The following is a 10355-nucleotide window of genomic DNA, read 5'->3' as shown; positions in this document are numbered from 1 at the left end:
CCCCTCCTCGTGCTCTCTCTCAAAAATAAATAAACATTAAAAAAAATTTCAAGGGCGCCTGGGTGGCGCAGTCGGTTAAGCGTCCGACTTCAGCCAGGTCACGATCTCGCGGTCCGTGAGTTCGAGCCCCGCGTCAGGCTCTGGGCTGATGGCTCGGAGCCTGGAGCCTGTTTCCGATTCTGTGTCTCCCTCTCTCTCTGCCCCTCCCCCGTTCATGCTCTGTCTCTCTCTGTCCCAAAAAATAAAAAATAAAAAATGTTGAAAAAAAAAATTAAAAAAAAATAAAAAAATAAATAAATAAATAAAAAAAATTTCAAAGTGGAACGGCCCTCAGCGATCATTCCGTCCGGTGATTTTTCACCTTTCACTTTTGGAGCTTTCCCGTAGATGATCGTACCTAGGACTGCACTATAGCTCACATATAGCCAAAATGCTGTGGTACAGAGGATCACGGGGTTCTCTTAGGGCTCCACGTAAAGCCATGCAGACTCTCTAGGCCCCCTGCACCTTGGGCTACCACGGATTCGTGGTTCTATTCCAGCAGATGGCAGTAGCATCTTGAAGGAAAGGATGCCTTTTTAAAATCTGCACAGGGGCGCCTGGGTGGCTCAGTCGGTTGGGCGTCCGGCTTCAGCTCAGGTCATGATCTCGCGGTCCGTGGGTTCAAGTCCCGCGTCGGGCTCTGTGCTGACAGCTCAGAGCCTGGAGCCTGTTTCAGATTCTGTGTCTCCCTCTCTCTGACCCTCCCCCGTTCATGCTCTCTCTCTCTGTCTCAAAAATAAATAAATGTTAAAAAAAAATTATAAAAATATAAAATGACGAAGATAGTAAATTTAAAAATAAATAAATAAAATCTGCACAAAGCCTCCCTATGTTGACCTTGACTATAGGGCCAGGCCCCGTCCACTCAACACTAGGTCAGTGCTCCCTGACCTGTTTCTTGTCATGATACATGGACAATTATGCCATCTGTAAAGCACAGGTAAGAGGGCAAGTGCAAATAACAACTGGCCTTGGGGGCTCCGCCCACCTCAGGCCCCACAGGGGGAGATCTGTGCCGACACACTGGCTGGGAAGCTACAGAGCACTGAAAACTGCTCATCTCATGACTAATCCCCGTCGTGTGTTTTTGCAGGGGTGGTGATCCTGAGGTTCAGAGAATGACCCACCCAAGGCCACGAAACCTAAAAGTGAATTCACCAAGTCTTCTGACGCCTTCCCCAGAGTTCATTCTGTTGTATCCACATGAAAAGACTTCAGTACTTTTCCATTTCTGCTAGATAAAACAAGGTCAGGTACATAATTCCGGAAAAGGAATGACAGAAAGAAAAATCTTCCTAGGTGAAGGTCAAGAAGACAAAATAGGGAGGAACATATACCATTCTATAGCTAGGCCTGTGCCTGACCATGCACACAGCTGTGATGTACACAGCTCAGGGTAGAGGAAATTGGTCACATCAACCAGCAGTGGGTTTTTTAAAATCAAGCTTTATTACTTATTTTTTGGCACCATAGTCAACAATTCATAGTGTGTTACTTCAAGCCACTCAGGAGTACCAGGGAATACCCCACTCCCCAAAACACATCCCCACACACAACAGGTGGTACAGAGGGGTATATCCCTACCTCTGCACTACAAAAGACGGCGAGTCTTTTGTAAAACAAATCTCAATTCTTATCTGAACAGCCGGGTTCTGAATTTCTGTCGTGGCTTTATTCAGGCAAATCTATCATCATTCTTCATTCAGGACATGTAAACAATTATAAAGCAGTTCTCAGTTCCTCCCGAACACCTTCATTTAACCCCTGAATCATTGCCTGTAGATGCTCGGCTCTTGTACAGTGTTGCAAACCCATCTCAGCTCAACTTAATTCAAATTCAGAAACAAACAAATAAACAAACAAAACCCCACACCTGCTCTGGCTCCTGCACCCCTAGTCCTTCAGGGGGCGAAGTCCCAATTAAAAGGACAAACAGTGCTTCCTGTTCAATATGACATGTATCAACAGTCCTAATCCCGGATGCTAAACTATCTCTGATACAATTTGGGGCTTAATCCACGTCTGCATCAGGCATTTCCTCTGAATTTACGATTACTCCACAAGCTGAGAAAACAAAACCACCATAGCCCAGACTTTCATGTAAGCATTTGGGCCTCAACTATTAACCTGTACTCTGGGGAGGGGCAGCAGGGCGGGGTAGTAGGCGTGGGGGGCTTACTTCAGCTCAGAGGGAAATGGTTAAGGTACCACCTACTTTCTGAAAGACAGCAGAGACAAAGGAAATGAAGGATGAGACCAAGAACTAAACACCTCACCATATTTGTAGAAGTGAGAAAAGCCGATTCCATTTACTCTGTCATGTGGATCCCTTAAGGACTGTCCAACCTACGAGAGACCTCCTAGATTCTGGGACCCCTGAACGATCTCCTCTCCTAGTCATGGGTACAAATATATAAAAGCACAGGTTGGTAGATTTCTAAATCTGATAGGACTTCTCCCAAATGCAGCTGTTTTCAGTTGCTTTATTACTGTCCCTCTGCAACAGAACAGAGATGGTGGGCGCCGGGGTGCCATCAGGAACGCCAGAAGGAGGAGGTCAGAAAGCCCTTGGGGACAGGAATCTCCTTGAGCTGCAAACATTTCTGGTCAGGGAAAGATGGAGAAAACAATGATTTTCTGGTAACGTGCCTTCCCACAATTACCAGCTGGAAGCTTTGAGGGACAGCAAGCTTAAGTCCCACGGGACAGTGGTCAACACCGGGAAAAGACCAATGGCGGTGCAGAAGACTCCTGCTTCTGTATGAACTGCAGCAGAGGACAAGGGGAATGCTGCTGGTCATGCTGCCCCCGCCTCGTTTCCCAGCGCCCGGCCTTGTCCTTCGCGACCCCCGTTTGCCCACTGGGCTACTGGAAAGTGGAAGTCAGTGGGCTGTCTTGGCAGACCCACCAGAGGCTTCTACGGTATCTGTCATACTTAACCTCTTTAAAGAGGGTTTCAGCACTTAGAAACAGGGGAGGAGTCTGGCCGAAAGTGCAGTCTCTTGTCATAGAGAAAAAGTGACCAAATTTCCCAGTTCCCCTGGCCAGACACTGAGAAAGGAACCCTGGCCAGCCTGTAAAACATATATCAGCGAGGGGCGCCTGGGTGTCTCAGTCAGTTAAGCAAGGTCATGATCTCGCGGTTCTGTGGGTTTGAGCCCCACGTCAGGCTCTGACAGCGTGGAGCCTGCTTGGGATTCTCTCTCCCTCTGTCTCTGCCACTTCTGTGCTCATGCTCTCTCTCTCAAAAATAAATACATAAACTAAAAAAATCCCGCAAAACAAAAACATGTATCAGTGAGACCAGATTCATTAAGGATATTTTATTCATCCCTTAGGATAGCTTCCCCACAGGCAGTAGGGACAGTGACATCTAGGATGATGAAACAGCAACCCTTAATGTTAAGGGGAATCCTGGACAAAAAAGTAGGGTTCAAAAAAAATAGGCAGAGACTGTAATCCGAGAGCATAGAGGTCCAGGACTTGTCAGACACAGGCGCCTTCAAGGTCAACAACAGCTCGAGACATGTTGATCTAAGGACCTCTTACCTCTAAGAACTGCTTGAGGCGTATGAAGGAACCCATCTGTCCTGAGCTTGTGATGGCTTCAATCCTGCAGGAAGAGGAAGACAATACGCAAGTGACAGCTATGATTGCCCCGTCCCTTTTAGAGGAGTTAGGGGCGCTGCCGATCTACGGGAAGCAGGAGAAGGGGGAGATCAAACGACTTGGGCAGAGGTCTTTTGGACCAAGGATGCAGTCATTCTTCCAAATGGTCTCAGCCTTCTTTTCAAACCAGGGGATGAAGGAGAGGACGTTCCTTTCCAAGATCTCTGTGAGCAGACAGGATGGGTGCTGCCAAGGCTTCTCTCCGCCCCCCGAAATGACAGTGTTGAGAGGAATGAGAAGGGCACCCAGAGGCAGACGCCATGACAGTCAAGCAAACTGGCCGACAGATCAGTTTCTCCAACTGATTTATTAAGGGAGCTTGACTCTTTGGGTTTAATTCACGACCGCATGTAATCACCATCCCTGATTAGCTGGGGGAGTTTGGAAAACAGAGTTAAAGACATGTCAGGTATCTGAATCCAGAATCTTCCTAATTCATTTTTTCATTTAGCCAATAATGTTTAAGAAACTCTCACTAGAGTTCAAAAGCACTTACTCAAATATCAAAAAGAAGGATAGGAGAAGATGTCACACTTAATACGATGGTCTTTTTTTTTTTTTTTTTGAGAGACAGACACAGAGTGAGAGAGGGGGAGGGGCAGAGAGTGAGGGACACAGAATCTGAAGCAGGCTCCAGGCTCTGAGCTGTCAGCACAGAGCCTGACGTGGGGCTCGAACTCACGAGCTGGGCTGTGAGATCATGACCTGAGCCGAAGTCCGATGCTCAACTGACTGAGCCACCCAGGCGCCCCAATACAACTGCTTTTAACAGAGTCAAACCCAGAGGCACCCAAGGGCATTCGACACCATGGGTTTTACTCACTGAATCCCGTGGTGCCTGTTCAACAGGTCACATACCTGGGGAAGTAGTCCTCTTTGATGAGAAGTATCATCTTCCAGAACTGTACCTGGTACTGCTTCATGAGGGCATTCCCACACACCTCCAGGGGAAGACAGGCATCATCAGAGAGGAGAAGGCAAATTCACACTCACCCAAGAGACCCAAAGACCCATAAAGCACACCAGCCCTTTGCCTTTCCCTCCTACCAAGAGTTTCAGTCACAATGCCACTTAGCTAGCTAAGCAAGGGAACAAATGGAAAGACCCAACCTTCTTCTGAAGCATTTGTCTGTATAGGACAATACCTCCGTGAAATAAGACAGCCAAGAAACCAGGTATTTTCACAAACCAGAGAATGTGAGTCTAACTTAATTATTCTTCTTCGAGTCTACTGAATGGAAACCTTTCCAAAGGTGCGGTGTTCCTCCCAACCTTAGTAAGCAGGGCACCACCATGTTCTCAAATTTATTCATGGTCTCTGCTCACGTCCTGTGACTTCAGAAGCTCCAGGGTGACTGGAAGCATTTGGCATCATAGGCCCGATGGCCCACATCTGTTATGGTATGTGCCCTAAGCCTTTATCCTTTAAGAAATGTCTCCTGTCCACAGAAACCCTTACCCTCACTCTACAGTGGTGGCCCTTCATAGGCAGACAGGACTGTATAGAACCTTCTGGATGAAGGAGATATGTGGCCAAGGCTGGTTGATCATATTTGCTCTCCTGGGAACGAGGGATTACAAAAGTGAGCCGCCAGTTCCACTACACTAGGTGACCGCACTGAGGCAGAGGGCTATAGCCCAGGATGGCCACCTTCTCCACCGTGCAGAGATCTAGAGAAAACTGGCCTAAGGAGCAAGAATGAGCAGCCTACGGGAAGAGCACAAGAAGGACCGTGTGGCCCCAAAGGGACTCTTGGTACCTGGTGACATTCTAGTTCCTAGTTCCAGGCCCACATGAGAGTCAATCATACATCCTACCCTTGGTTCTGGGAGTCACTTCTCTATCCTTAAAACAAACATCCCTTTTTGCTGGTGCTGGGATGTACAGTTTTTTCTTTACCGTGAGAACACAACCGCACAGAGAAGGAAAGCACAGTGGGAAGAAAACCCAAAAGCCAGGTTTGTCTTTAGCACTTGGGAAAAAATGTGTAAGACTGGATCCTAACGCTGTTCACCAATAGCCTATTTCCATATTGCTTCCCGATTCACGCCACGCAGTGGCACAAGGCTGCTTCAACCACCTCTCGTGTGATAACTGCATTACATACCTCCAAGAAGTCAAAGAGGAGAGTGGCTGTCACATCTGACAGGGGCTCCATATTTAAGATTTGTGCCAACCAGCGCCAGCCATGATTTAAGCCGTGAGGGTGAATCTGGGAGCGAAGACACTTGGTCATGATTTGCTCTCCTTGTATCCGGAGATCTAAACTCCCAACGTTATCATCCAGGCATTTCTAAGTGACATGAACCCCCAGATCATCTCAATCAAGCACAGGCCGCAGGGCAGACACAGCACAAGCCGAACAAATTCTGTTTTCAAATGTCCCAACACACCGGAACCCACACATTCTCTACAGGATCCCTTCAGTCCACATCTGACAGCTCTGGTTTCAGGGAGTCCACTGACCAACAGTTATCCATACAGAGGTTTTATTTATTATTCTTGGGACCTTTAGCACAGAACGTGGGACACAGCAGGTACACAATAAAAACTTGGATTCAATCAACTTACATTCCCTTCTCTTAGGTCTCTGAGTACATTAACTTCTCCATCTCTAATCTGTATCCTTTGAGAAAAGCACTAGGCTGGCAAGTCGAAGACCTGCACCCCAGCCGTGGCTTTGTCACTGACTATGTCACTATAGCTCGCTGGGACTCCATCTGCTCATCTGTGATGTGAGGCACCAACCAGGTCTAAAATGACAGTGACGGGGCGCCTGGCTGACTCAGTCGGTAGAGCGAGCGACCCTTTTTTTATTTGTTTGTTTATTTACTTTTGGGGGGGCCTGGCTGGCTCGTCAGAAGAGCATGTGACTCTTGATCTCAGGGTCGTGAGTTTGAGCCCCACATTGGATGTAAAGATTATTTAAAATAAATATAACTTTTAAAAAAGTGTTTATTTATTTTTGAGAGAGACAGAGCGTGAACAGGGGACGGAGAGGGGCAGAAAGGGAGACACAGAATCAGAAGCAGGCTCTAGGCTCCGAGCTGTCAGCACAGAGCCTGAAGTGCGCTTGAACTCATGAACCATGAGATCATGACCAGAGCTGAAGTCAGAGGTTTAACCGACTGAGCCACCCAGGTGCCCCAGAGCGAGCAACTCTTGATCTCAGGGTTGTGAGTTCAAGCCCCACGTTGGGCCTAGAGCTTACTTAGAAATAAATAAATAATAAAATGACACTGTGTCATTTTTATTTTTATTTTGAGAGACAGCACGAGTGGGGAAGAGGGACAGAGACAGAGAGAGAATCTGAAGCAGACTCTGCACTGAGCGTGGAGCCAAACGTGGGGCTCGATCTCACAACCCGTGGATCACAACCCGAGCCGAAATCAAGAGTCAGACGCTCAACCAACTGAGGCACCCAGGTGCCCTGACCCTGTCATTTAGACTCACTCCATCTAATAGAATCTTCTATAGAACCTTAATGACTGGTTTACCACAGACTCTCATCTCACAGACCCTCTTATAAACTCAGTTCTTTAAAGCCTCAGCTGACTCAATCACTGAACAAAAGGTTCTGATGGTCCAAAACTTCCTAATAGTTAACATCAACTTCTCTAGAACATACCTAGGGAGCGACAATACATCATCATGTAACCAGACTGCCCGCTTGGCAAGAAGGGCAATAGTCCCTGTGGACAGAATACACGAATACAGTCTGGCCTGTCTCTTGAGAGCAAGTCTTTTCTGTCACCTGTTGTCGGCCTCCGTACGGCCACCGGAGCTGGATGATGGCGGCGTAGAGTCGGATCATCCCAGACATGCGCTTTAGAAAGTTGTCCTGCTGTTCCACTTTGGAGTCCTTCACTTGGTAGCCAAGCGTCCTGTGTGGGAAGAAAAAATTCAATGTGACTAGGCCAAAGTGAGGGTGACAAATCACTTATTTTTTATGGCTAAAAGAAACAATCTAGTACTGTTACATTTAGCATTATTACCATTGTTACTTTAAATATTTATTTATTTTGAGGGTAGGGAGGGGCAGAGAGAGAGGGAGAGAGAATCCCAACTAGGCTCCATGCTGTCAGCACAAAACCTGACACAGGGCTCAATCCCACAAGCTACAAGATCACGACCTGAACCGAAATGAAGAGACGGTTAATTTTGGGGGCGCCTGGGTGACTCAGTGAGTTAAGCATCCGACTTGGGCTCAGGTCATCTCACAGCTCATGGGTTCGAGCCCAACATCGGGCTCTGTGCTGACAGCTCAGAGCCTGAAGCCTCATGCTCTCTCTCTCTCTTAAAAATAAACATTAAAAAAAAATTTTTAAAAAGAGTTGGACACTCAACCAACTGAACCACCCAGGTGCCCCTTATATTATTATTTTTTTAAATAAGCCCTAGGGCCCAATGTGGGTCTGGAAATCACAACCCTGAGATCAAGAGTTGCATGCTCTACCCACTGAGGCAGCCAGGCACCCATTTTTAGCATTATTCTTCTTATATGATTATATATCATTACCTCTGCAGAAAACTTTGTTTGCAAAGCACACATATCCACAATCACATCTGTGCATCATCGCATAACCCTTGCGAGGTAAACTCACAATTTTTTTTTTTTTAATTTTTTTTTCAACGTTTTTTATTTATTTATTTATTTTTTTGGGACAGAGAGAGACAGAGCATGAACGGGGGAGGGGCAGAGAGAGAGGGAGACACAGAATCGGAAACAGGCTCCAGGCTCCAAGCCATCAGCCCAGAGCCTGACGCGGGGCTCGAACTCACTGACCGCGAGATCGTGACCTGGCTGAAGTCGGACGCTTAACCGACTATGCCACCCAGGCGCCCCTACAAATTTTTTTTTAACATTCTGTTTTTAAGCATTGTCTGCACCAACGTGGGGCTCGAGCTCACAACCCCAAGATCAAGAGTTGCACACTCTCCTGAAGGAGCCAGCCAGGAGCCCCAAACTCACAGGATTGATGGATGTTACGACCCCCGTTTGCAAATAAGGAAAATGATGCTCAAAGAGCTTACGTGACTGCCCCACTCTGCAAATCTATTAAATGATGAAGCAGGGCCAAATTCTAAGACTCCTCCCGCCCCCTAATTCTAGATCCAATATTCTTTTCCTTAAACTGTACTGACTATTGCAGCTGAATCCACAAATTCCCAAAGCAGCGAGTCTGCACGAAAGACACTGGATTCTCTGATACAAAGTCAAGGTACATATGAGGAGTTGTGAAGGGAGGGAGAGCAAACCCCAGTTCTCTCTGTATTTTATTCAGACCCCGGGGAGAGTGAGTGAGGAGAAAAACTACCTCACCTCTGGTAGTCTTCCAAAGCCATTCCCTCCTTGAAAGGTGGGTAGAAGGGAACTGAGTAGGGACACTTCCTGTGGAGATGTGCGAGAATGAGGTCGCCCACTCTGGGGTGGAGCTCCCAGATCCCAGACGCCACAACCGCAATGGGGAATGCCGCTTCGTGGTGAGAGGCCACCTCCTCCTCTCCTTGTTTCTACGGGAGCAGAGACGGGACCCCTTGGTTACTCTGGAGAGAAGCAGAAGGGCGGCACACAGGGCCATCCCCATACCTCTGGTTACAAAGTTTCTCACCACAAACTTCTCTGCCAGCTTGTACTGGACAAAATCCAGGCCCTGTGGGTTAAGTGTGACGGACACAGAGCGTCCGCCAGACTGAACTGGTTTTCCGGAGAGCAGGTTGTGGATCTTGTCAAAGATCTCCTTCAGCTTTGAGCCTGGGTATGACAGAGATAAAGTCAGTTAAAAGATTCAACTGCAGGCCACGCTGCTTCTCATCACTGCAGTAAGAAAGCCTCCATGAAAACCCAGCCGGGCAGCCCCACACAAAGTCAGAGTCTAACGTCAAAATACTGTTGCAGAAAAGTACGCGACAAGCAGATGTATGTTGTCCAGGATGCCGGAGTACAGAAGGCATGGTACTATTTCAAAGGAATTCCTTATTTGGGAATGAACAAATTCTGAAATCGACATACCAGACAGATAAACAGGACGGACATAGCTGTTGAATGGCCCCAGATCCCGTGGGCTATAGCTGGCGTCCCTAAAGTAGTCATTTGCATCTCTAGGAAAACCGTTCTAAGGGATCTTCCCAGCTCTCAGTGACTACCCCCTCCTCTGGGACCTGCCCTCCATCCTCAGATGCACAGAAGCGGGCTCCTGGCGGCTATATTTGTATTCCGGATCCTGTAAGCCCCAAGCCCACACTGGCTACAGTTTGATTAGGAGTAGACCAGCTGAGCCAATCAGCCAGCTCACAGAGTCACGTCCTGGAGGTGACTGGCCCTGCAACACACACGCTCACAAACACCGGGGACTTGCACCTGCCAAGTGGACCAAAGACCAGTGGTCTACCTAATAAGAGGTGTACAGAAGGAAAATGAAAGAAAAGTGTCTGAAGGTTTCTAGCTTCTGAGGCCTAGTCCCATTCCTGCCAGTAGATTCTGAGAAACACCCCTTTATCTTTAGATTAAATGTCTTTTTCTTTTTTGGCCTATGCAGATCTGAACTGGTCTCCATTACTCAAAACTTAGTGAGCTATCAAAATAGTAGCACCCACTCCTGCTAAGTCATACTTCAGTACTACTTTACTGATGGTTTCAAAG

At 47.4% G+C, this 10355-nt stretch overlaps 1 protein-coding gene across 2 annotated transcripts in view; it reads right to left on the bottom strand.

The window, feature by feature from the left end:
• Nucleotides 1–922: 922 nt before the first annotated feature.
• GLE1 (GLE1 RNA export mediator) overlaps nt 923–10355 on the bottom strand; it is a 31773-nt gene continuing 22340 nt past the window's right edge. The window contains exons 10-16 of one of the 2 annotated variants that reach the window (XM_049629692.1): nt 9325–9467; nt 9036–9226; nt 7467–7596; nt 5820–5924; nt 4570–4652; nt 3592–3655; nt 924–2645 (exon numbers count right to left, since the gene is read on the bottom strand). In XM_049629692.1, the coding sequence (XP_049485649.1) occupies nt 2577–2645; nt 3592–3655; nt 4570–4652; nt 5820–5924; nt 7467–7596; nt 9036–9226; nt 9325–9467 (785 nt within the window). In that variant the 3' untranslated portion in view covers nt 924–2576. Of the gene's footprint in view, nt 2646–3591; nt 3656–4569; nt 4653–5819; nt 5925–7466; nt 7597–9035; nt 9227–9324; nt 9468–10355 lie in introns of both variants that reach the window. The other variant, XM_049629698.1, reaches the window with a different exon arrangement.

Source organism: Panthera uncia, chromosome D4 (assembly GCF_023721935.1).
Source record: "Panthera uncia isolate 11264 chromosome D4, Puncia_PCG_1.0, whole genome shotgun sequence".
In the NCBI taxonomy this organism is placed as follows: Eukaryota; Metazoa; Chordata; class Mammalia; order Carnivora; family Felidae; genus Panthera; species Panthera uncia.
The sequence above is the reverse complement of the archived record's forward strand: the minus strand, read 5'-3'. Positions and strand labels throughout refer to the sequence as shown.